Source organism: Bombyx mori, chromosome 2 (genome assembly GCF_030269925.1).
Source record: "Bombyx mori chromosome 2, ASM3026992v2".
In the NCBI taxonomy this organism is placed as follows: domain Eukaryota; kingdom Metazoa; phylum Arthropoda; class Insecta; order Lepidoptera; family Bombycidae; genus Bombyx; species Bombyx mori.
In genome coordinates this window covers 8,233,614-8,259,803 of record NC_085108.1, presented here as the reverse complement: position 1 = coordinate 8,259,803, position 26,190 = coordinate 8,233,614, and the positions used below count along the sequence as shown (strand labels likewise).

The following is a 26,190-nucleotide window of genomic DNA, read 5'->3' as shown; positions in this document are numbered from 1 at the left end:
CTGTGAAAACCGAAGAAAATACTGTTACTCCGGTAAGAGTAACGCTATCGATCGCCGAATAGTCGGACGAACATCGAAGGACCTAGTAACACCTAGAACGCTCGAGAAATACAACGCCATCTATTGTCAGATAGCGGAAACACAATACTAGAGATGTGTGGAATATTCTCGATAATTCTAGGGATGTGGTATCGGCTATAAAAGCGTTGCAGAGATGGCACGCAGTCAGTCAGTAATCGGATCTACTCGAAGCGAAACAGCGAACGAGTCAACTGAAGCGAAGCGAATTGAGAATTTTAAAGTGTTTTAAGTGTTCTAAGTGTTGAATGAAGTTTTAATTTATACTTCGGTGGAATTTTTTATTTATCCCGAACCCCAGCGCGTAACAATACTATAGACTAAATGTGACGAAAACCCGACACAGACCCGGCAATTACGATGAACCAGACATTGGCGCGTTGTGAGCTTTGTTGCTCTGTTTTTTTTTTTGAATTGCATTTGTAGGCAGACGAGTATACGGCCCGCCTGATGGTAAGTGGTTAGCGTTGCTCATGGATATCAGCAATGCCGGGGGCAGAGCCAAGCCGCCGCCTACCATTGTTTACATTACACTAGAATATAATCAGTTGATAGTAATTTACTTAACTAAGTACAAGCTAGACATTTCTAGACTTTGTTTATAACCAAATTGTTTATCACTAATTAGCTTAGGGATCGGATTTAGTTTGACCATCTCGGGTTTCAGTTGTGATATTATTTACGGCTTCCCGCCCGTCGATGAACATAAATTAAAAGACCGTGGCGATCGTTTTCCTAATTGGGCATTATTTCAGTTATTTTCTCGTTTTCCATTTTTTACCATTTTTCACAATCGCTACATATGCTAATTGATAACCACAACTCATATATTTACCTAACTGAGCGTATAGTATGATCATTTTTGACAATTGACTCGCAATCCCGATGACAAGTGGAGTTCATAGACTCACCACCAATCTACAGGTAGGTTGGTTGGTGGTTTGGTAATCTGATCTGGTGGTAGGATCTCTTGTGTGTCCGGGCGGGTAGGTACCACCACTCTGCCTATTTCTTCCGTGAAGCAGTGATGCGTTTCGGTTTGAAGGTGGGGCAGCCGTTATGACTATACTGAGACCTTAGAACTTATATATCAAGGTGGGTGGCGGCATTTATGTTGTAGATGTCTATGGGCTCCGGTAGCCACTTAACACCAGGTGGGCCGTGAGCTCGTCTACCTTTCTCAGCAATAAAAAAATTAGAAATAGCTGACGTACCTTAAAGTTTCCTCCATTAAGCCAAGCGATAAGAGCATCGATGAGTTGGGCGGCCAGATCATTGGTTATTTCTGGTTCGCGGCGGACGAGGGCCACGAGCTGCTCGCCCAGCTGCTGACGGAGACGGAGGTCGGGCCGGCTGAGCAGGGGGAGGGCCGCTTCTAGCGACGCAGGCTGGGGGTAGTGGGCCATCTGCAAATACACATCATAGTTTACGTTGGTCAGCGTACATTTACACACGTCATTACGGATCCTCCCGATCATTAACGGTGCTTTTAGGTACCACAAGCACCGGTCACCGTCCTCGTCGAACCCGTCACCTGCGACGAAGGGCTCGACGAGCAAATTAACCCATAGACACAGCCCACTGAGTTTCTCGCCGGATCTTCTCATTGGGTCGTGTTTCCGATCCGGTGGTAGATTCTGCGAAGCACTGCTCTTGCTAGGGTCAGTGTTAGCATCACTCCAGTTTGAGCCTCGTGAGCTCACCTACTAGTTAAAGTTACGCTGAAATAGCCTCTCAAGGCTATCAGCTTAGGTAGGAAAAAAAAAGTACATTTAAACTTGTTTGCTTATTGTGTGAGGCGCCCGCAAACAAGCAATACAGTTGGAAACGGTTCCGAGATGGCTCCAATTTAACGTCGAAACGGATGCACGCCGGTCCCGCCAAGTCACTGCGAATATCTTTGATTGAATTTGCCAAATGATTATGACGACAGTCTGCCCGACTAGCGACAACGGTACGTATGTGTATGCACCTCTAGCCTCTTAGAGTTACTGCTGTTTCTTCTGTATCATGTGTCTCTAGTAGCATTATCCTCGAATTTCCTACCCGACAAACTGAGCCCCTAGTTGTTATCTTAAGTGAGAGACAGTCTAGGGAAAACAACGTCACTCACATTGTGATGCCTACGTGTTCCAATAACCCAAGTTAATAACCCAATCCTTAAGTTTCAGTTTCGCCAACAACAGTGTCTCCGCCTTGGTCTGCTGCGAAAGAAGTTTCACATTTGTCACCTGAGTTGTTCACCCTGTTTTTTAATACACAAATCTTTTTTGCCACGTACCATCCGGCTTTGGAATGAACTCCCCTCCACGGCGTTTTCCGAGCGCTATGACATCTCCTTCTTCAAACCAGGCTTACGGAGAGTACTTTATGATAGGCAGCGGCTTGGCTCTGCCCCTGGCATTGCGGACGTCCATGAGCGACGGTGACCACTTACCATCAGGTGGGCCGTATGCTCGTCTGCCTACAAAGGCAATAAAAAAAAAAAAAATTGCTAACAGAGAAAATTCTCGCTTACCGTTAAAAATTTCAAAATACAATCACCGGTGATACATAGATATATCGTTCCTCATACAATGACATTTCAATGTAACTTGTCCAGACGCTGACACTACGCACTATACACTAGACACTAGACACTTGGATCACAGACACTCGAGGCACATCGCGTCACATTTTCTTCTTTAAATAAGATCTGAAATGAGAGAAATCGTTATTTAATTAAAGAACCACTCCCACCGTCATCGACGAACCGTTGTGTGTAATAATAAAATGAAACTACATAAAACTACTAGATACATAGGAGCCGCAGACCGGGCTCAGTGGTGTGGATTGGGAGAGGCCTATGTCCAGCAGTGGACGACTGTGGGCTGTTGATGATGATGATGATGATGATGACATAAAACTATTCTCATATCTGTGCAGCGAGCCCGCGCGGAAGGTGCCACCTATTTCTGCCGCTAAGCCAGCGGGCACTCCGACTCCAACGGTCTGATAGCCATTATTCATTCTTTAACTCATGTTTCGAGGGGCATAATCACCATTCAGGTTGTTTTATGGGTTCCAATAAAAGCTAACAACAAGGAAATCGTGAACTCGTCTGGCTCGTCAACATGAATAAAGTCTATTTGTTCCAAAAATATCTGAGACTAAATTCCAAATCTAAATAAATATTAGAAATTAGGGAAATTAGAACAAGTCTACTGGTGGTAGGACCTCTTGTGAGTCCGCGCGGGTAGGTACCACCACCCTGCCTATTTCTGCCGTGAAGCAGTAATGCGTTTCGGTTTGAAGGGTGTGGCAGCCGATGTAACTATACTTGAGACCTTACAACTTATATCTCGATGTGGGTGGCGCATTTACGTTGTGGATATCTATGGGCTCCAGTAACCACTTAACACCAGGCGGGCTGTGAGCTCGTCCACCCATCTAAGCAATAAAAAAAATTTCTGCCCTTCCTACAGAATAAATCAAATAAATACATTGTCTTTGATTTCCAAATATAGTGCGAGTGAAACCGCGGTCTCAAACTTGTTTTCACAATCGTATTTATGGATCGCAAGCCCATAAAGGTATTTTTCATTCCGATGCATCCTCATTACGTTTCTGTTTGTACTCAAATATCAAACGAGTCGTGATGTATGAGACGAGATAAAGCAATTATCTATTTGTAGTGCATTTTATTGGTACGAGCGGTACTAAAATAAAACCAGGGTAAGTACTTTGTTTATCTATATGTTTGTAACAGTAAAATATTTGACTGTCTCAACCTCATAGAGCTTACAGATTTCGCGAAACTTGACGGATCGTTCCAGCTCTTCGCATTTATACTAAGAATTTTTAATGGTAGACAGCGGCTTGGCTCTGCCCCTGGCATTGCTGACGTCCTTGAGCGACGGTGACCACTTACCATCAGGTGGGCCGTATGCTCGCTCGTCTGCCTACAAAGGCAATAAAGAAAAAAAGCTTGGCTTGACTCAGGCTTGACTCCGGTAGACAAACTCAAGGACTACCTGTCACTAAAGGACTTGTAAAGTACTTTGTACGGACACATTATTGTTACGCTGGTAAGAGTAACGCCATACATCGCCAATTAGCCGAACGAACATCGAAGGATCTAGTAGAACGCTTGAGAAGTACAACGCCATCTATAGTCAGATAGCGGAAACGCACATAGCAGGTACTCGACTTGTGAGGAATGTTCTCGACAATTCTAGGGATGTCGTATCGACTACAAAAGCGTTGCACGCAATTAGTTAATAGTCGGAAGTACTCGAAGCGAAACAGCAACCGGATCGCCTGAAGCGAAGCGGAAGAAGCGAATTGAGACTTTTAAAGTATTTGTGAAGTGTTTTAAGTGTTCTAAGAGGTAATACAGTTTTAATTTGTACTTTGATATATTTTTTTATTTATTCCGAACCCCAGCGCGTAACAATATAATTCGCGGTCCCATTGAGAGAGATGGTAACATCTCCCCGTTGAATCTTAACAATACGAGTCATGATAACTAGTAACTACTAGAAACTTATTTGATAAAAATCTTTCGTCAACACATTTGGATTACGTTACATATTCACTCATTGAACAGAAACAAGAAAAACTGTACAATTAATATGATTTATTCGAATTACGAAAAAACAACATACAATGATGGAAGTATAGTATAATATGTATTTAAACTAATTTCGTCTATATCACATTTACGGTACAATATCGCAACATTTTCCCCCTAGAGACCAGGAGCGCTGTTCCAACTCCATAAAAAATTTGAGTTAGCTTTTATAGAATGTAAAAAATGTTCTAAAGATATGTAGAATGTAAAAAAACTCAAAACTAAGCACACAGGCCGCGCAACGCTGTGACTTAGGACTCTATTAAAAACGCCATATAGTTTAAACTTCTATTACAAAAGTCATTGGTAACATTTACTTAATTCTTTTTTTCTACCTAAGCTGATGGTCTAGACTCGTCTAGAGAGACCATATCAGCGTAACCTTAGCCAGTAGGTGAGCTCACGGGGCTCAAACCTGACGACGTTGCTAACACGAACCCTAGCAAGAGTCGTGTTTCGCAGAATCTACCACCGGATATGAAACGCGATCCACTGAGAAGATCCGACGAGAAACTCAGTGGGTTATTTACTTAAGTATGTTTTACCCCATAGACACAGCAACACCTCATGGTTTGAGCTTCGAAAACTCACCTACGCGCTAGGGTAACGCTAACATAGCCTCTCAAGGCTAGCAGCATAGGTAGGGAAAAAAAATAGTTTTATTAACGACGATTTGTAGAAAAACTACAACATGAAGAGAAGAACCAGTCTTGAATAGTTGATAACGAAGCGAACAAAAAATAATATGACTCATCTAAAATATGCAGCCTAATAGAGAAACCCTTCGTATTTGGAGTCGGACTAAGTTGATAGCGTCGACCGCTGCGTGACGTCACGTCGCTTCAGGGTTATCGTGTATAGCTGACCTTATTCATCGTCCAGTTAACCTAGGCATCCTGAGTTACCTAGATAAGATTTGACCTCCGCAGCTCCGGTACAAAGCTAGGTGGATTGAGTCATCTCAAGGCAAGCGCAGATATTTAGCTTGTGATGCTTAGTGCGAAGACAGTCTAGACCTAATCCATCTAGTCAGGAATGAATATTTCCCTGGAGTGCCAACAGCGACTGTACCTAGTTTGAAGATAATCGGATAATCGATATTCGATTACAGATCGCGTGGTACAGATCACATAACCCCTTATTCTCGTTTGTAGCCGTCAAGTATTTTAAGTGTCTTAAGTAAGCGCCTATCCTAAATTATCATTCTAATTAAGCGCAAGATTAATAGAACAATGGATAGCCCAATGCACGTATTCAGCACAAGAGTTTTGACCATCGGGCGAGCTGTCGTATAACCGCAAGCCAAATCTATCTACTACATGGATACACATTCGTGTCTCAACTAGTGGATTACCATGAAAAGAGGGTCATTTAAATTGTCGATGACTCTGGTCTCACAGATCGTTTGAAACACCCGGGCGTATGGAGAAACTTTGGTTCTATATTTTGTACTGTACGCTCCATAGGGAGTCTTTATTGGAATTGTTTGAAATAAGTTCATCACTTTGTTACCATACCATCACTCTTCAACATAGCAGAGTTGTTCCCTAACGTATGTAACTACTACACTTATCAACAGGGCAATTATCAGAAATCATTTTTTTTATTATATTATTACGTATCCTATTTTAGATTAGCTGCCCTCTCTGAACTAAACTGGAATAACCGTTTATTGATTGCTATGATATGTACTTCTTTAAACTAAGTTGGAAAATAATTCGCAATGATTGGCAATAAGTTAGCCATCAGCTTGTTCTGAAATGACAGTGAGCAGACACTGATGCCTATTTGTCTGCTTTCGAAAATATTACAAAAAAAGGGGACAAAAATCAATATCATATACTTGTTTATAAAATTCCAACTTAAGAAAAAACAAGATATTAACAATCTTGCTTTTTCCATTTTAAATAACAAGCTTCAAGGGCGAGGTCTAACATTTATGAAATAGGAAATGCTTTAGACGTATGCACAGGCCAAATTATAATTTATTTTCCTAACTAATTTACTGTATTGGGAAACACAAGTGGTTGGACAAATGACACCTTCTGTGAATAAAATTTCGGATAGTTAAAACAATGAAAAGTTTTAAATATAAGAAATAAGTTTCCTTGGATTAAAAAGTTTCTGGAGAAGATCAAGAGGGGGGTGCCCTCTTGATCTCACTAAGAGTGTCATCATACACTTCAACATTGATTAAATATACAAAACAGTATATGTTTCAAGCATGAAACAAAGCACTTACAAGTAATTATTTAATGCCAAAAAAAAAATTTTTTTTATTACCTTTCAATGCAAGTTTACAAATGTTGGTGGCACAGGTAGGTTTTATAAACTGAATACAACAAACTTAAAATTTTTTTTAATAAACATTCAAGTACGGTTCGGGGAAACAAACAGTCCCAAACTTGTGTCATTCAAATATGCAGCTAATTAATTCTAAATTCAGTTTTCAAAAATCAATCCTGAGTAGTTTACTCCCTGAGTTACCATAAATAACTAATTTTAAAAACTCCTCTGCGTTTATAATAAGACGAAATAGAAATAAAGGACCAAATAGAAAAAAAAACCGCTCTGCTATAACCCAAATAAGCTGGAATACAGCCTTCCACAAACATATCACAAAAAATGTCACAAGCACCAGGCAGCAACATCCTGGACTGAATATTTTTATTCTAAATCAGTGTAAAGGAGTTTGTCATGAGGCAAGATTTTTTTTTTTTTTTTTTTATTGCCTTTGTAGGCAGACGGGCATACGGCCCACCTGATGGTGAGTGGTTACCGTCGCCCATGGACTTCAGCAATGCCAGGGGCAGAGCCAAGCCGCCAAGAGACTGAAAGCCTGTCTATCCTATGAGCTTATGTGCATAGTCTGTAGTCTGATTTTGATTTTTAATATGTGATGTGCAGGTACTCATATGATGTCTATACACAGATTAGTATGTTATGGATCCTGTTAAGTTGGTGTGCCTTGCACTTTTGTTACAATATAAATTAATACAACAAATGATTAAAGCCACAATAGCATTAGAATAATCAAATCTACATCAAAGCAAATCAATAATGCTCTTTCCCTCATTTAACTTGAATTTAAACTTGAACTTACCAAAACCTATTAACATAACTTGGTCATGTATTATCTAAAAAATTCTAAATATGTAATATAAATTGGAATGATACTTAAACCTCATTAGATTGTATAACTGATAACAATTTATCTACACTTTGCTTATGATGTCAGAGCTATGTGTGTTATTGACTAGAGTAAACAAATACTGATTTGTTGTCCTTTATGACATCAACAATGCAATGCTGACTTCTCATTTAGTGGGATAGGGGTATGATCACGGATATTGGATCACATTCTGGAAGGTGCATTTTAGCCTGTATAGAAGTCAAGCTAAGATGATGTCATAAGCCTATTCTAAATAAATACTATTAAACCGAGACCCTGAACAAAGATTGTCTAAGTTTTTTTTTTTTTTCGGGCCCAGGTCCGAACCTTTTACGAGGTCCCCGCGCCTAGGGGGCGCGCGGGGTATGTGAGACTCAACGATCTACAGGTATTGAGAGCAGACCGCGGGCCCACCCACTGAACGACTCCCCTGCACTCTTACACTCTCCGTCCGGGGTCAAAACACGGTCAGAATAGGGGATGTCTAACTCAGACTTGGTTCAACCCAAACAGTGGAATACTGTAACCAGGTTCACTAACCACATGATCAGAAAAGCAATAAAATGAACTAATAGAATAACTGGAAATGGGCATAACTACCTAAGAATCACCATACTGAGAATTGTCACAACTACTAGTCTCAGAACAATATGTTTTATTCTATCAAGTGACAAACTCATAATAGATTCAAATCACTTAGCACCAAACGCTTCTTAAAAAATCACCATCAGTAAATAAAAATCATTTTTTTTTCTTGTAGGCAGACTAACATGGCCCACCTGATGGTGAGTAGTTGCCATCTCCCATAGACGTCAGCAATGCCGGGGCAGAGCCAAGTTGCTGTCTATAAATTTTCTCATGAACTTTAAAGTAGTTTACAAAACTTACTAGTGGCTTAAGCTGATAAATGCTCAGTTTAGAAAGTGTTTCCTTAAATGAATTTTATATTGGGGTTGTGAGTGCAGGAAGGTGTCGATAAACTCACCTTACAATTTTATTTAAACTTAACTATTGTAATTGCAATAAACTTGTTGAATGTCAAAACATGTTAATTTTAAGTGAGATTGTCATGTGAGAAACCACAAAACAAATCTCTCTAGCTATCTATAAAATTCTCTTCGCAAGAAGAAAAATTAAATAGTCTGGTTAAAATTAAAAATGAGTCTTTAACAAAACCAAGAATGGTAGTTCATAATTGATAAATGTCATTCTAACATACTGATATTTCACTAACTGTAAATGTAGCACAAAAAGAGACATCAAGCAGCTTCCAGTGTCCCTGAGTTTTGGATAAGAAAAAATATATTTTTATATTTAATAGCATGTACATTCTCTTAGTAGTAAGGGGAGATCTGAATGCTACCTTCACCAGCCCAATTGTCAACCCCACCTGCATACACTGGATGGCAGCGGCGACCAACAGGTTGCCGTGGTACTCCCTGCTAAAAGACCAACGGGGCAATGGCTACCGAGCAATGGCGGTATAACCATACACACCCATCAGGACAACCTATACGGAAGAGGCGTCAGAAACCTTGGGAATCAAATACCCCCTAAAATGCTGGTGCAGAAGGCAACGGGAAACCACTACACTAATTTCCCACGAGAGTCATGAGCCGGTCATATCCGATTGATGCATGAGCACAACCACTCTGTCAAGAGCTGTACAAATAGGAAGAAGAACATTCTCTTAAATTACAACTTTTACTTCTGATAATCATAGCTGTGAAAATGTTGAATATTAACATCATACTGATAAATAATTAAGTATGTACTTAATGTAGTTAAGTTCAGTAGAATTGGTTTCAAAAAACTAAAATAGTAACAGATTAAGTCTCAAAGTTGGAATGGAAAATTGCTGTATGGCAAATATAGGTCAAACATTAAATGTCTGTCTAGGCTCACTGCTATAGGCAAAAAGAATATTATAATAAATGGAGTACAAGTACTACTAAATTGATTCTGGTCAAATAGGCTACTATCAGAAAAGAGAAAGTCTGCAAAGTTTGGGTGGCTTTCATTTTTTATATTTAAAACATTGTTAGTTCACTGTTAAAAAAAAAACAAATTTAGTGGTGAGTTACTGACTGACATCCTGATATATTACATTTTCTGTTATTACAAGTTTTTAGTTATTCTATTCTCAAACTGTATTTGGTTCTAATGTATTCCAGGTGACTATGTGACCATTTTAAGGATTGAAACTGCTTATACTAATTGATCTAAATATTTTGTGTGGATTGGGACCTCTAGAAGTAGACAATTCTGTTTGAAAGCGATTTTTGTAAAAACGAAAACCAACCTTCTGCCTCTCGTGCCGCGATACAGAAAGATCAGAAAATCTCAAATTGAATCCAACACTATTCATGTTGTTATCTTACAGAACCGTCAGTAATGCGTTTCATATTGTCAAATTATCCTCCACACAAGGCAGTAGGCAGTGCGTCAGTACGTGATGTCATTTGAGACAATTGGGCCAAATTGTAATTTTTTTGCACAAGTCTGAAGCTACAAACACATTTAACTTGCATCTCCCCGTTCCACTTGTTATTTATAGAACATTTCACGGAACTAACGGATTAACAGCTCTACGAATGCATTCGGCATAATACAAGCATTTGAGCTGCATATCAATGAACAAAAAAGACTTTTTGCAACCGTCTCTACAATGCATCAATCATTACTCGTACTATCTATATGAAAGCGCCTAAAAATTCAAACAATGTTCTTTATGAAGTTAAATATGTATAAATCATCGTACATCTGCCACATTGATATAATAAATGCGTTTGATGAATAAATACCTGTAAATTTTGCATTACCATTTGGATCCGACCTTTAGAAACAATAACTTCCTTCCACAAATCAACACATTACACCCATAATTTGCAAGCCAACAATGTATATTAATGTATATAATAGAGAAACAGCAACACAATAAACAATCACGTATAATTTTTACACGGAAAAATAGTCCCACCGTTTTCAAAATCACTTGAAAAATTCAGTGATACGCGCATGTCCGACGAAAATTTACATCACGTGACCTGTCATGGCGTCGTGGTGACTTTTTTTTTGGACTTGGCAAAAGAATCGAAAAGTTTATATTTTCCTTTCTATATTTTTTCTTTGTTGTACGTAGTAACATATTAAACTTTTAAAAGATAATTCATAAAAAAAAAACATTATACTGTTAAATCCACGCTAGTAACACTTTAACACCAAAACTAATCATGCACAAATCTTGTTAGTTTTTCGGGTTCGCAATATTTTCTTTATTTTTTTTATTTGTGCTTTCGCAGATAAAAAAAACCAGCAATAAATTCAAGATGTTTTAATAATATCATAAGATTGTGACTTTTGACGAGAACACGAAAAGTGGTTTGATTTTTTTATTAATTGATTTATATATTTATTTCACACCTCATACACATTATCTTACATTGGCTGACTTAATGCCTAAAGCATTTTCTGCCTGTGGATCAAAGGCGATGCTGAAAGGAACGTAGTAATTTCGTAGTAATTGATTAAATATTTAAAGGAGAATAGATACTACATAATATATTAAGCTATTTTAATCCCATTTAAAGCTAATTTAGTTTTTCTGCAGGTTTAGATGTAACAGTGGTGGTTTAATAAGTACTTAGCATCTGTGAAAGTAGATAAATTTGGGAAAACGGAAAAAAAGCGCTGTATGTGGTATTTAAGGTCCTTCCAAAAATTCCACTGAACTTTCAATAAATAGCTACCATTTCACGGAGATTTTATTTCATCTTATCTCGTTTCTTTTAAATTCACCCTAATTGATTACAATTTAAAATAAATCAACTTCACTGATAATTTCATATAGATTTTAAATAATTTTCCGCTCCATATTATATCCATGCTTAAAACAGAATAGCTATGTAAACTTAAGGCTGTATGGCAAAATACTTTCATATTTCCTGTTGGAAAAACAGAACATACACTACACTAACACATATACATAAATATTGACACACTCGATACACATTGATACACTACATAGATACACTTAATATGAGACTTACATACTAGATGGTGCTGCTAAAATCAAACTAACAATCGAATTTAAACGATACTTCTTTAAAAATGGACGATTTTATTTTAAATTATTTAGGTGCTCATAAAGTAACGAAGTAATTTATTCGTGTTTGCGTATTAGTTATAAGAAGATAAAAAATATGCTAACGTTCTTTTTCTTTTTATTTAGAAAAATCATGTTGAAATGCAACACATTTCGTTATTATTCTGGTGTAGTAGCTAACTGTAGTAACTTGGTAATTAATTAAACTTCCTAGAAAAATAAAATACCAGTTAATGGCATTCGGCATCTCGTTCTCAGCCAAGGTCTACAATCATCAAAATCGTCACAGAATAATTTTCTAAGGTAACGTGGCCGGTTATTATTTCGTAACTTTCTTCTGACGCACAAACAAACACTTTCTTCATCTGTGCTTTCTGGTGAAAAACGTGTTTTTTTCATTTGTACATTTTGTTTTTTTGGTGCTACGCCTTTTACTGGAACAGACTGTAACTCGTTCGTTCCAACTTCACGAACCTTAGCTTTGAATTCTGCAAAGTAGTCTCTGAAAGGTGGTAGTAGTCTTTGTAGGTCAGTTTCTAAAATAGTTTCTGGATCAGGTCCACTAGATGGCAATGCTCGAGCAGAGTTTATTTTTTCCGTATTAATATTAACTGCAGACTTATTGCTTAATTGACGATTATCTTTTGTGGAAGACATGATAACTCTAGCCTCGAAACCAGGAAAGGACGTTATAGTACCCTGCAAACTCCTGGGATTAATGCCCTCAATATTATATGAACTTTGAGGAGTCTTCCGTGAAGAGCTCCAAGTATCGTCAGCACGAATTTGTCTTGGTTTGTGTGACGTGATGCTAGGGTTTAGTGACTCTGGTTTCCTATGCCAGTTATAAGCAATTGATTGATTTGTCGATTGCATTCGATTCCTCATAGATTGGTCCTCTACATCTCTCAGGGGCACTATTTTTTTCATTCGACCCGTTAACTTATTTATAAATTTATTTACAAGTGCTGGATTCACTTCTTTACTTAGTTTTTGTAGGCAACTATTTATTTCACTTCTTATTTTACTGTCATTGGCCTCGTTAAAACCATTTCTTTGTAGATCAAGTAATTTATTTGTGAGTGTAATTTTCAGATGATTTTTTAGTTTTGCTTTCTCAGAGCCGTTTTCGGAGTCTTTCTCGGAGACTGCAAGCTCATTGAAGAAATCGTTCACATCGCTTTTCAATACGATTTCTCTGAGTTCTTCAAACACAACAGCCTGGCTAGGAACCGGTACTTTTGCAAGTTCGCTTATTAATTGATTTCTAACCATAAGCGGATCCAAATGTTGAATGTTCCCTTTAGTATCCAAGTTCGTGAAATATTGTACTACTGCCTCATACAACTTCGTTTTAAACTCTTGTTTATCTTGTATTTCTGTACCTTGGTAATGGTAATAAAGCAAAAAATCATTAATAATTTCTTCAACTAGAGTATTAAAATCGCAAGCTTCACCCTGGGTAAGATTTTTCGGCTCTTCAAGTACAGATTTAACTGTATCTTTTAAACTTTGCTTGTAATCATAACGAGCCTTTTCTTCTGCGATGAAACATTTTGTGTTTATAATGTTTTCTTTTAAAACACGTTTTCTATCTTCTTTACTTTGTTGTAATTCGTAAGATTGCGGCAGTGCTGATAGAATTTTGTCTAATTCTTCATCAAGTAACACGTTATAAAGATAATCATTGGCAAATATTTTCGCATCACAATTTAGTTCACTCACTTTCATTATGATCTTCAAGAATACAAATTGTTTGATTTCATTCGCTACTTCCATTTCCTGTGGCGTTGCACAAGGCAGGGGCAGATCATTGCACCATTTATTTACTATTTCAATAATAAGATCTACAGGACTTTTTTTTAACTGATCATCGATGTTTACATGAGGCGAATCAGTGGTTGGAGTTGAACCAGTCTCTATTTTATTATCTAGACCTGTGCTGCTAGAACTGCTCTTTGTTTTGCTTTTACTTTTGCTCTTACCCTTAGAATCTTTACGACGATCTTTGCTCGTACTTTTTCTACGATCTGTATTAGATTTTAGAGCAACGCATAATTTATCAACTTGATCGTCAATGTTGTTGTTTGGCAATAAAGGCAGTTTTTTCAGTAATTTATTAATCTCTCGTCGTATCTTATCATCCGGTTTCTGTTCGATTCTTTCTATTTCACATATTCGTTTTGCCAACGTGGATAATAATTTGTCCCACTGTAACAGCACGATTACATCGTCTGTACTTTTTATAGGTAAACTTTCGAACCAAGCGTCAATTTCACACCTCAACTTCACTTCCTCGAGTAGTTCGATCACAGATGTCTCGTTAGGTATCGGTACTTTAAATAAGGAACTGTATAATTCGTTGTAAATTTGTTCTTTACTCAATGGTAAAGCGTTCTTATTCCGAGCGCTCTGAAAATATTTATCTATTGCCTTTTTAAGACGTTGTTCGTATATTTCCTTAAGATCGTCGTTACTGTGATCGAAATTCTCCAAAATAAACATTTCTACTAAGCGAATCTTATATATCTCGAAACCTGGATCATAGGCTTGCTTAGGTAAAGGATTGGGGATCGATGCATCTAGTGCCTCCTGTAGAGATTGTTTATAAATATCACCGGCAATTTTTTCCTTGATGGCATTTGTTAAATCAATCACATTATTGATCAAAGTTGATTTAAGTTTATTGATATTCTTTGGTAATTCGGATATGTCTTGTAGATGGCAATCAACTGTATTAGTTAACATTTCTTTGTACAGAAAGTCGTTATTAAAAACTTTTGGATCATTGTTTAAGTCTCCAATTTTTTTAAACAACATATTTACGAATTTATCTTTATCTGGTTTATTTATTTCGTCATTTTCTGATTTTATTGACAGGCCATTTGCAAATTTATTTAATTCTTCTAGCAAAAACTTCCCCGGATCCTTTTGATATTGTTTGTTTTTTGGACAAGACGTTTTACATTTCACTGGAGCTGAGTTCTTCGGTTTTATACTTGAAAGATTCAGCAAAGATGATCTAGAATTTCTTTGTTTACTCGACTTTTCTATTCTATTTATTAATTGTTGCATGACGACTGGGATAATTACTGATTCCTGATTTTTATCCATAGGTAGTCTTTCGATCCATTTCTTGACATACTCCGCAAAGTCTGTATCGGCTCGAGTAGCGTCTGCTGTCCTATCTTTTCTAACATAATGATCATATATCTTTTCAGATAACTCAGATATCATAATAGCTCTGTTTTCTTCCTCAGAATCATTGGTAATTGGGAGCAAAGGAAGGTTTTGAAGCCAATCTGTTATTTCTTCTATATAATCGAGTTCATATTCAAATCTCTTTATCGTTTCATGACCGGGCTCGGCAACTTCATGTAAATGATTATAAACTTGAGTTTTACTCAAAGCTTCGGGATTACTTGTTCCATTTATAATTCTTTTGGCTTCCTCTAATAATCGAATAGTCCATACTTCAATTTTCAAAGGGTCATCTTCATCTACAGCATACCTTTGGATAAACTCACTAATAATATCATCAAGATTAATCGGGTCAGGAGGTAGCGCAGTAGTTTTACTTTGATTTTTGTTCCTAAATTCAGCTATACTCGATAAAAGCCCTTTTATCTCCCATCTCATGGCATATTGTTGCGGTTCCGGTATAGCCAGGAGACGTATGTAAGTATCAATTATATCAGCTAAGTATTTATCGTAATTCATCGCATCAGGGTTCATTTTTCGTTCTTCTTCAATATCAACTATGTACGATACAACATTGGTTATAAATTCAATTCGATGATTGTTCCCTCGACACCTGTATGAAGAATGTAACGGAAGAGTGTTCAACCAATCTGAAACAATGCGCATGTAATCGAGTTCGGTGAAAAACTTTTCCGGTAAAAAATCAACCGTGGGTTTTGATTTCGACAAGTTATCATACAGTTCTTTCCTAGTAGGAGCACTTAATTTTATTAACTCTCTTTTTAGTAAATAGCCAAGAGCTCCTCGTAGTTGTTGATCACTAGTATTGCAGTAATGCCCAACAAATTTCGTAACAAATTCCTGCATGGTTGTATTAGGGTCAACATACTCTACACTCGGTTGTTCTAAGTTAGAGGCTAATTTTTTTAACTTAAACGTTCTTTGGGCTTCTTCACTCTGTATTCTATCTTGAATATTCTTTTTTAGATCTTCTTGTAGAGGCATGTTCTTGACACGATCTTTCAAACTTTCAACCAATTCCTGTATGTGTGCCTTTTCGTCATCACCTATTACATTAACCAACCATTTTTCTACTTCCTCTTGTATTTCTTTCTCTGGTCGCTTATCAACAAGCAGTTTATGAATAGTTTCAGCTAAATCATGAATCATTTTATTACGTACAGTTCTGTCCTTAAATGTGTATATATCATCAGGTTGTTCGTTCACCCAAATTGAAATTTCGTCTTCTATGTGGAGACCACCGGCTGGTATGTAGTCAGGTTTCAGCAAATTGCCTCTTTCAATGTATTTCAGATTTTCCATGACTTGCCGGTTACCGTGATGTGGTTTAGTTAAATCTGGTGTAGGCAATTTTATAATTTTGTTGTATAACTCATCAATTTTATCCAAACTTTCTTCCGCAGTTTCATAAATAGAAAATTTTTGAACCCATTTTATCATAGCACTTTTAAGATATAGTTCCAATTCGTTTTTAGGATATATTTGTTCCGCCTTTATTTCATCGACCAAACATCCCGTCAAATCTTTAATAATTGTGTCTTTAAAGAGTTTTTCCTCTCTGTTATTGAATTTTTTCGGTAGGGTGTCCATCCATTCTGTGACCAACTCCATAACTAAATCATAATACTCAGTTTCTTCTTTATTCATTTTTGGTATGTCTTTCTTTTTTCTTTTTTTCTTTGGTGTTGAAGTTGTGGGATATTCCAAAGCAGTAGGAGAAATCTTCTCTTTAGATGTATAAACTGTAACGATTCCCGATAGCTGAGGAGTGAAAGAACTATGTTTGAATTCACAGCTGATGTCATCGATTTTTAATGTAACGTTATCCAGTAGAAAGTCAGCTAAGCCCTCCTCTTTTGTACGAGATAAATCTACGTAGCTGTGGAGAGCATTACATATGTCTTTTTTAACTGATTTGACGTCAGCCTTACGAGATATAGCATTGACAATAAGTTTTGAAATGACGTCGGCTATTTCAACTTTAGGTAATTGAAAACCAATTTTGTTTAAAACAATTTGTATCTCTTTTGAAAGAGATCTTTCTAGATCAACATCAAAATCCATTTCATTTTTAGTAGACTTAGAAAGTGAATTTACCGCTGAAACTTTCCATTTCTGGTCTGGAATGTTCATTTCGCTTATAAGCCCATCGGTATTCATAGAAACGGATGGATTGTAAGGTATTTGACCATATGTTATATCTTCATTAATACTGGCCACATCTTTATCCATAGTTTCATTATTTACATTAAAGTCTCTATTCAAAGTTAGAATTTTGTCTTTGAGATCATGAAATATATTAGTTATAGATAAATCAGGATTAACACCACACGGAGGTGGCTGGTTATTCAGTTTATTTAAATATTTAACAATTTCTGATTTCAATTTATGTTCATAATTAGGATCATTTACTTCATTTATATCTCGATAAATGGTTTCGACAAAATAATTCAAACTACTCTCTTGTTCTTCCCTGTTAAGTTTAGAAATAGCACCCGAATCGGGATTCAACTTTAATTCACTAATCAATTTTGTTATCTCCGTTTGCAATTTATCTTTGTATGAGTGTGAGGTTGTAGCGTATTCAATTGTTAAATTATTTGGCTCTTTTAATTCCACACAATCTTCAACTAGATTCATATTTTGTGCATTACTTTTATCGACAATGTATTCTTCATTTGAAACATCGACTGTTGGAATTGATCGAGATGTATGAGTCCCGAGGCTGGCATCTGATTTTTTCACCAATGATACTTTAGGTTTTATTGATGTTACGCTTATCTGAAATTTAATTACTAATTCAAACTGACTTATTATTTATATATTCGCACAGCATATTTTCTTGACCGACATACGAGAGAATGAAAGTGAGCTACTGCCGTTGTGGTACGGCTCAGAAGGATACATTTAACAATCTATCCCGCGGTATAGTTCACGTGGTCACTAATTACAGACCCCACTGAGTTTCTCGCCGGATCTTCTCAGTGAGTCGTGTTTCCGATTTGGCAGTAGTTTCTGCAAAGCACTGCTCTTGCTAGGGCTAGTGTTAGTAACGTCGTCAGGTTAGAGCCCCGTGAGCCCACCTTCTAGTTCTGTGAATCTAGTCTAACCCCCCAAAGAGGATACTAGAATAGGGAGGGAAAAAAACGAATGAAAGTTATTAAAGAATGTGAATTACCAAACCATCCAGTGATTTATACTGGTTTTTATTCAAATATTGCTTTTCCTTGTGAACGAGCTTATTTCGATCGTGTTTGCAATGTCTCTGCTGATGTTGTTCCAGCCGTTCTTTTGTCGAAGCGCACTGGTTTTGATTACAAGACTGTAACCCAATATGAGCTCACAATTAAACACAATTACGACTATGATTTACTTGCTCCTTGATGGCGTTCATTTCTGTTCTGTATGGGATCTGGTTTATGTGCATCGATGAGTGGACGAGGTCTCGGGTCACCTGGCGCGGCGTTACCTGATTACCGGAATGCCGCCGCCTACTTTGCTTCATGTAGTCCAAATCTCAATTGCCTTGTACGACAGTTGTCCCACCCTTCAAAACAGGGTATAGGACTACTTTTCGGCAGAACCAAGCGGGGTGCAGTCGTACAACACGCACTAGTACGAGTAGTACCAGTGATTTCGCAAAACAAATTTTTCGACTCGGATCCATTGTCCAAGTCGTTTGTGGACACGAGATAAGTACGTATTTACTTAGAAAATCCTATACATTCCTACCGGATTAGTGCACCGGCATCGTTTGAAGTCGTCGTGGCCTATAGGATAAGACGTCCGGTGCATTCGTTTGTAGCGATGCCGGTCGGATTCGAACACATGGTGGCAGGTATCAATTTTTCCAATGAAATACGTACTTAACGTTTGCGTAATTACTGGTGGTAGGACCTCTTGCGAGTCCGCACGGGTAGGTACCACAACCCTGCCTATTTCGGCCGTGAAGCAGTAATGCGTTTCGGTTTGGAGGGCAAGGCAGCCGTTGTACTGTTAAAAAAGTGAGACATACTCATGTCTCAAGGTGGGTTGCGGTATTTACATTGTAACTGTCTATGGGCTCCGGTAACCACTTATCACCAGATCTAAGCAATACAAAATTGTCGTGACGTTCGATAGGAGTGCACGGGGCGAGCTGTCTGCACCACCACGTCCGACAGTCAGCGGCTTCCGACTGACGAGATGTCGGTGACGTGAACACGGACTCAGTGTGCTTAGTGCGTGTTTTTTAACGTTCTCGATAGCGTAAAAGTTAGCTCATATTTGTATGGAATGGGAACGTTTGCGTACGTTTGCCGCTAGGGGCGCTGTTCCAACTGCATACAAAATTAGGTTAACTTTAACGCTATCGAGAACGTTAAGAAACTCGCACTAAGCACACTGATTAATGAGTTCCCATTGTGTTCGATAAAACCTGTCAGTGCGGGAAACCTACGTAGTAACTTTTTATTTTATCTTTAAAGCTCTTCATATTGTTAAAATATCTGACGTTGATGGTTTGGTTCACTCCCGCGTCGTCCGCGTCCTTTTTCGACCAATAGTTGCATATGATGTGTCGGTCTCTACGCGTCTGTCCTCGAGCGATGCTGGATTGTAGTTTTATGGGTATCCTCGAGGCTTTCGCTGGTGACTCTCGTGTTGCCGCAGCTGGAAATATAATCATTATAAAGCATAATATTATTGAGTGGATTTTGATTTTTTAAGTAGTGGCCTATCCCAATTCACGGGAGTGTACAATTTTTTTTTTTTTATTGCCCTTGTAGGCAGACGAGCATACGGCCCACCTGATGGTGAGTGGTTACCGTCGCCCATGGACTTCAACATTGCCAGGGGCAGAGCCAAGCCGCTGCCTACCGCTTAACACTCTCCACAAGCCTCTTTTAAAGAAGGACATGTCATAGCGCTCAGGAAACACCGTGGAGGGAAGCTCATTCCATAGCCGGATGGTACGTGGCAAAAATGGTTCCCAGGTGCGCTGTGAGGACGTGGATGCGTAAAAATATAATGATTACGAGTGAAAAATAAAAATATGCCTATTAAATATCCGCGATACGGCCATGCTCCTCTAAATTTCCAAGTACATGATTTGACATGAGTTGAACGGAATACACAGCCCTAATAAATCTACTTACAATTAATTGTATTTTTCAGTGTATCTTGTAAAAGTTCATTCACCGTTTCTGTGGCGGCCATTTTGATCATTGATGTTTTGTATTATTTCATGTGTGGCTAGCTACTAATTATCGACATCATAAATATTGTTTACTTTAAATTTAGATTAATCAATTTAAATACATAAAGGTTTAGGGTTTCGTTGCGTCCATTTTCAATTTTTATTTTGACATTTCTTCAACATCTGTCAATAATATTCTCTTGTGAAAAGTTCTCAAAACAATGTTAAAACCATAACAGCTGGACGACAAAATGATTTTTTTCTCCTACCTACGCCGAAAGTTTGGTTTTCCTCCCGCTGTACAGGGAAGAAAGTCTAACTTTTTCTCTCTGGGTACAAGTACCAATTAAAAACAGTTAGGTACATTGTTTTTTTTATGAGTACGGGGGGGCTCTGCCCTCCGCTACCCCCGGCCAGGGCTCGCCCCTGAACCCCGGCTCGGTACTCCATGAACTTTCGGCCTGGTAGGAGAAAAAATTGTATGTGCACCGCGGGAGAAAAGTTGGACATTTCCTCCCGCGTGTAAAATTGCCGCGTGGCAAATACGCTGGAGGAAATGTCCAACTTTTCTCCCGCGGTGCACAATATACTATGGTTGACGGACAGACAGAATGAAAAGTTACTCGACTCTGTTCAATTGTTTCAAATATGTATAATTTTTTATGTTTTAGCAAAATAAATTCTGATAACGTAACTTATTTCAAACCAAACAAAACCCACAATTTATTTTTGTAAGATTTTGTTTTTAAAAGGAACTTGAATCATTGTGTAATTAATTACTATTTAAATTCAAATAATATTTTTTCTTTTTATATTTGATGTAATTTACTGTGTTTGTCTAAATATACTGTTATTGTTCACTGATTGAGCTTAGGAGCTAGCCACTCTGGTTTCAAAAAGAAATGTTTTTGTGTTGATTCTGTCTATTGTCGGTAGGTACTTGTTGATTGCAGTACTTTCAACCTTTGCTGACAGTGGTAGTTTTCCAATGACAGCACAAGAGCGCATTATGCGGCATAATGCTCAACGTTGAATGTTCCAACTACAGCAACTCGAAGCACAATCGAGCACTCTCAAAAGACTCAGTGACAGAAAATTGACAAGTGTTTTGTGGCATTGATCGAAATTTTGTTTATATTAACGTTAGTAATATTATTTAATGTTGAAAAAAATTGTAAGGCTTTCGTTTCGTCGTAGTTTCTTAGTAATAATCAATGTTAATTAAAACTGTGCTAACTTAGCGCACTCTGCTGATGCATTTGAAAACTAATTCACGTTCCAATTAAGCTTCAGCATAATTCGGCATTGTGCGCCACTGAGTCGCATTATGCTCTGTAATTGGAAAACTACCAAACATTATGTACCCTTTAATGATATTCTAATCTATATATATATAAAAAAATTAATTGCTGTTCGTTAGTCTCGCTAAAACTCGAGAACGGCTGGACCGATTTGGCTAATTTTGGTCTTGAATTATTTGTGGAAGTCCAGAGAAGGTTTAGAAGGTTTAAATAAATATGAAAATGCTCGGAATTAAATAAAAATAACAATTTTGTTTTTCCTTTGATGTGTTCCCCGTCGGACGGATTCTTTTAGGTCTTTTATTTATCGATTGAGGCACTACGAAGTCTGCCGGGTCAGCTAGTGTACTCATAAATAAGCTCAACTTTAATAGGGTATTACATTTAATTAGGCGTATTTGGTATTTACGTTCACGCTTTAATCTTTTTTGGTTGATTTTAATTTCTGTCTGTGATCGCTATGGCGGTTATTGAGCAATGCCTTCGTCCAACAGTTGACGTTTGTTGATGATGGTGATATCTTGAAAATTACCTTAGCGCAATGTAGGCTTATACAGTATTTCTGTTTTTCTAAGTTAATTACCGCTGTAGCCAATACCGTCTTTACCATAAGGGCACACGGGGCCCGTGCCCAGGGCCCCCATTCTCAGGGGGCCCCGAAAGACCGACAATTTCTCTCACACGTTTATTCCCAAAACATTTTTGTCGGGCAAATTACAGTTTTTTCACAAATCAGTAATCAGAAGGTATTTACAAGGCATATACTATGCCTATAATAGAAGATTTTGCTCAACAGAAATCCCGAAAGAAACCGTTATCGAAATCGTAACCAAAAAACCAGCAGCATTCTAATATCATTAATGACATATTATATCATACTGTATTTGATTACCTATAATAAATGGTCATACTCAGTAAAAAAATGTTAATATAATTCGCTTTTTTTACTTTCCAAAAGGGCCTCAAATTCTTGTGTGTCCAAGGGCCCCATCCTAGTTTAAGACGTCCCTGGCTGTAGCCCAGTTACCGCCAAACAAACGTGCATTACTCCCCGCCTACACCGAGGAGAACATTTTGCGCCTTAGAAAATAAAATGGCGTCGCCGCGGCGCAACAATGAGAACTTAATTCGTGCAATTGTTTCCACGACAATATTTATTTAACGTTATTCGTTATGAGGAACAATACTTTGTATAATTAATGTTGATCGGTGCCTAACGACGCAGTTGTTTATTATTCGCGCAACATGCTGGCGCGGTGTCTAGCTGTAGCCGCTGTGGCAGTTTTGGCTTCTGCAGGTAAGTCCGATGTTTCTTGATTAGGTCAATTATAACTACACGTAACGCTTTGTGATTAATCGGGAAGACTATTGATTAATTATATTCCGTAACACGGGGTATATTAGTCCTGGTGTTAAACAGTTGTCGAAGTCCATTGACTTTCCATTGAATTTCGCCGACATCCTCATCAGGCAACACTGTTGCAAGGAATTCTTCCCAAATCCGGATGGTGCGTGGCAAAATTAACATTTGGAAACGTATTGAACGCAGAAGATAGCTCTGGTGCTGGACGGTGTGGTAGTAAAAAGGAGATGGTTGAATCATTTCCACTAATTTCTTACAGAAGTCGCTCTGGTACTAAGCCCAGAGCACCTGTCTAAAATTACAAGTGAAGGACGGCTGTTTTCTCTGCAGCAGAAGGTGGTAGGACTGTGGACCCACTGCATGCGCACTAACAAGAAGCCCCACCACTCATTGCTCATATATAATCTTGTACCCACAGGGCCGCCGAGTCCGATCTACAGGCCCTGCTACTTGGACGATTACAAATGCATCTCCGACCACCTGGCCGCGATCTCGAAATGTATCCCGGGCAGAGGGCAGATCCCCTCGCAGTACGAGATACCGGTGTTCCAGTTTGAAATACCATACTTCAACGCCACCTACGTCGACCATAATCTCATTACCCGTAACCACGACAAATGCCGTGTCAGCGAATTTTAGTAAGTTCTATGGGGCTTCATATCTTTTTCCCTGTGGCTTCATACCTTTTTCCCTGTCCCCGTCCTCTTGCTACCTGCAGCCTTCTTGTCTAAGAACGGTGGGACTATGCCGGTGTTTGAATCCCACAAGCGGGTACCAGCTTCTCTAAAGAAATACGTATACTTCGACGCATACGTGTGAGAGTTCACACGTGTTCACGAACATCTTCCACGTTCAGAAATAGCATCGTGTAGTTAAATCATACGTTAGACTTTGAAAATTTGGGTAATGATCGGTGGCCTCACCATCTTGCCTATTTCAGCCGCGAAGTAGTCACGCATTCCCGTCGAGAGCGGGGCAACCTCGTGTGTCAAGGTGAGTGCGGGCATTCGTGACGTAATAAACACTATGGACTTCTCATAAGTCGGAAGTCCGTCTGCCAAACTTAACTATAGTAGAATTATTTTGTCCGTGCAGTTTGGGTCATAAAAAAATCGGAACGGTGAAGCGAGTATTTCGCTTTCTCTTCCACTCACGAGCCTTATGGACGGGCATAGTGATGCGCATTATTGTTGTCGATAAGCGTTATCGATATTGTATTTAGTTTTGTCATTTTGTGGGTTAGTGATAAAAATGAAAGAAAAAATCACTAATCGAACACTTACACCACATATCGCCGCAGCAAGTTCACGAGAACGGCAGAAATTAACACTTTGTTACTTTTCGGGATCTATTGTTATTTCAGTGAAATTTTTTAACCCATTGTTGATAACAACACGTGCACATATTATTTTGAATAAATTCTGCCGTTTTGATACAAAACAAAGGAGTACCCATTGTGTCACTAAAGAATCAGAGAACGAATGCATAAAAACACATCTCTCTTCGACATAATGTACTATAATTTGCAGGTAGGTACAACAAATGACTCATAACTGCATCACCACCCTTCGTATGCCACCCCGCCACCGTGTACCTGCCTTCGATGACTAATTTGTTTTTATCGATATTGGCGTTGCGCCCGCGCAACATTCTCACCGCCCTAGCCGGGCTATGTTTTATGACCCAAACTGCACGGACAAAATAATAATAATTTTACTATAGCAAATAAAACTTGGATGAGGTACCTACTAACTGAGGCTGTTGGGCTTCTGCTAAGGCAGAAGCCCAACAGCCCAATATCATACGTCTGAGAAAGTATGAAAGGTCGTGATACATTTTGTGTGACGATTTTTAAATTATCATTATTTATGTTATATTAAAATAATTGAGGGTAGGTAAATTAAAATATTTATTTAAGCTTACCTTTGCATTCCAACCACCTTCAGTAGATGTTTGCAAATACGTCTTGTTTGCAGTGACAATGTGAGAACTTTAAAAACAGTTTTAACCGTGGACTGTCCGTGGCTGAACTTTGAATCCAATCGGACCTTGGCTCAGCACATGTCGTTCAAGGAAGACGTCGTCTTAAGCTTCTACATCAATGGATCTTATCGTAAGTTTCCAGGAGTACACGGCACATGCTTTATTAAAACTAGTGGGTAAGCTGACCTAAGGGTGAGCTGGCTTATTTTTCGTTAAAACAGACTAAACTATAATTTTACTATTACTATTTTATTACGTTAATAATCTTCTTATTTCTCCACCTTATCCCACTAGGTGGGTCGGCACAGCTAATTTTTCTCTTCCATTCTCTTCTATCAGCCGTCATCTCAACACTCACTCCTCTCTCTCTCATATCGTCATTCACACACTCCGTTCATGTCTTCTTCGGTCGACCTCTTCCCCCTCTACCTTGCACTACCATTTCCATACATCTCCTAGTCACACGCATCTTCTCTCTACTCATCACGTGTCCACACCACGTTAATACTATTTTATTCAACAGCTTTGATCAGGCTAACGACAGTGTTTGATAAGGGCAACAATTTCGACTTGTGTTCGGCTTTCACGTTCGCAGACCTGGCCGGGGGTCTGCCCATCTTCCACATTAACCCTAATGGTGAGCAGATAAAGTCTGGATTACACTGGATATGAGCTATGCGTTTATAAGGGCGGGTGCACGTCAACGTTGTACCATGTATTGTTTTCCAGACCAACGCACAGCGCAGTGGTTGTCTAAAGATCTGACCCTGCTGCACATTTACGAGAGAGAGCACATCTTCGGAAAGAGGAACTGGCTGGCGAGGTCCTTCATCAGCAGAACACTCTGCGACTTCGGTTGTCACCACTGAGCGACATTTCTCCAACATAATATTCTATTTCGCAAATACTTTTCGACATATGGCCTTTTCGCATTAAAAGTGTACAATTTTCAAAAATATATAAATATATGCGGAATCATTTGGTATCACTAGTATTTTTCTCATAAATACTGTCAAAAGAGCGTAGTTTAGTTTTAGTTTACTTATGTTTCGACTACTATTCACAAAATTAATACATAATTTTATAAAAGACAGAAAATGTAACTGGTAAAAAATAAATGTTGCAAAGATGTTTAATATTAAAAAAATTACATGTTAAACCTTTAAAACACTCTCCTA

General features: G+C 38.3%; 3 protein-coding genes across 10 annotated transcripts in view; 1 reads left to right on the top strand and 2 right to left on the bottom strand.

The window, feature by feature from the left end:
• LOC105841715 (CLIP-associating protein) overlaps positions 1 to 10,987 on the bottom strand; it is a 42,943-nt gene extending 31,956 nt beyond the window's left edge. For 2 of the 5 annotated variants that reach the window (XM_062673574.1, XM_062673583.1), the window contains exons 1-3: positions 10,685 to 10,924; positions 2,597 to 2,773; positions 1,293 to 1,484 (exon numbers count right to left, since the gene is read on the bottom strand). In XM_062673574.1, coding sequence (XP_062529558.1) covers positions 1,293 to 1,484 — 192 coding nt within the window. In that variant the 5' untranslated portion in view covers positions 2,597 to 2,773; positions 10,685 to 10,924. Of the gene's footprint in view, positions 1 to 1,292; positions 1,485 to 2,596; positions 2,774 to 10,666 lie in introns of all 5 variants that reach the window. The other 3 variants (XM_062673580.1, XM_062673577.1, XM_038017209.2) reach the window with 3 other exon arrangements.
• Positions 10,988 to 11,962: 975 nt separating this feature from the next.
• LOC101737862 (uncharacterized) lies at positions 11,963 to 20,572 on the bottom strand. 4 transcript variants are annotated; one of them, XM_021348375.3, is made up of 5 exons: positions 20,325 to 20,567; positions 19,628 to 19,839; positions 18,368 to 18,511; positions 17,287 to 17,970; positions 11,963 to 16,950 (listed from the first exon to the last, which is right to left on the bottom strand). In XM_021348375.3, exons 1-5 carry the CDS (start codon positions 20,392 to 20,394, stop codon positions 12,178 to 12,180), a joined length of 5,883 nt encoding a protein of 1,960 aa, XP_021204050.2. In that variant the 5' UTR covers positions 20,395 to 20,567; the 3' UTR covers positions 11,963 to 12,177. The 4 variants fall into 4 exon arrangements, with proteins under 4 accessions (XP_021204050.2, XP_004926793.2, XP_012546327.2 ...); XM_004926736.5 differs by having other exon boundaries at positions 11,963 to 17,970; positions 19,682 to 19,839; positions 20,325 to 20,572; XM_012690873.4 differs by having other exon boundaries at positions 11,963 to 17,970; positions 20,325 to 20,562.
• Positions 20,573 to 22,911: 2,339 nt separating this feature from the next.
• Positions 22,912 to 25,881, top strand: P25 (silk protein P25). The gene is given in 5 exon segments (NM_001145941.1): positions 22,912 to 22,963; positions 23,448 to 23,667; positions 25,006 to 25,142; positions 25,536 to 25,649; positions 25,742 to 25,881. Coding segments are annotated over 5 exon segments (663 nt in total).
• The last annotated feature ends 309 nt before the right edge of the window (positions 25,882 to 26,190 follow it).